Source organism: Botrytis byssoidea (assembly GCF_014898295.1).
Source record: "Botrytis byssoidea strain MUCL 94 chromosome Unknown BBYS_055, whole genome shotgun sequence".
Taxonomy (NCBI): Eukaryota; Fungi; Ascomycota; class Leotiomycetes; order Helotiales; family Sclerotiniaceae; genus Botrytis; species Botrytis byssoidea.
In genome coordinates this window covers 63,464-64,232 of record NW_024065896.1, presented here as the reverse complement: position 1 = coordinate 64,232, position 769 = coordinate 63,464, and the positions used below count along the sequence as shown (strand labels likewise).

The following is a 769-nucleotide window of genomic DNA, read 5'->3' as shown; positions in this document are numbered from 1 at the left end:
CAAACACACAAAAAAACGCTCCCTTATAAAAAAACGATCTTTGTAGAAGAAGTGGAAAATAATGTTATAGGATTTACATATATTTCATTAGGAGTAGACCGCGTCACTGCTCGCCTTCTCAAGGCATGCTGGTCAAGTGTTAAAATACTGATTCGGGAGATGTCTGTATCGTGACTAGCCAAGAACTACTAACCAGAAGAATGAAGCTGGCGGAAGTAGTAATGCTCCCCAAGGTTGTCAAGAGAGATGAAACGTCAACGCCATCATGGTAGCCGACCCTAATCTCCAGTATCGGCAAGGGGCTCGAAAGATATACATCTAGCCAAACATTCTGGGCAGCTCTAAGGCAGGAGGCGATCAGCCAGCAGCAATTTGAAGCGCTTCCTAGGAGATCAGGAACAGACCTGACTACTGCGTTTACTCACGATGCAGAGCTCGCGCTAGCAATAGGCACTGTAGTCATTGTCGTTAGAATGGATGTACAAGGAGCTTCTGACGCTCTTATAAAACGCCGACTTATGAGCCGAATGATCAAGCAAGGATGACTAACTCCGCTGTCCAGGCTCATAGATTCGCTCCTTGAAAATAGAAAAGTCAGGATGAGACTCGAAGGTATTATATCAAGGGACTCTTATGTACACCCAAGAAGCTTCTGTAATAAATCTATCATTCGACCGACCACTCCAATTCACATCGTCTCTCAAAGCTGCAAAATACAAATCTAATACATAGTATGAGAGTGCTGGCGCTCAGCTAATCAGGTAGAAAT

General features: G+C 44.1%; 1 protein-coding gene across 1 annotated transcript; it reads left to right on the top strand.

The window, feature by feature from the left end:
- Positions 1 to 200: 200 nt before the first annotated feature.
- Positions 201 to 545, top strand: EAE97_012188 (uncharacterized protein; the record flags this gene model as incomplete). Its single annotated transcript, XM_038882702.1, has 2 exons — positions 201 to 253; positions 290 to 545. 2 exons carry the CDS (start codon positions 201 to 203, stop codon positions 543 to 545), a joined length of 309 nt encoding a protein of 102 aa, XP_038726476.1.
- Positions 546 to 769: the final 224 nt, after the last annotated feature.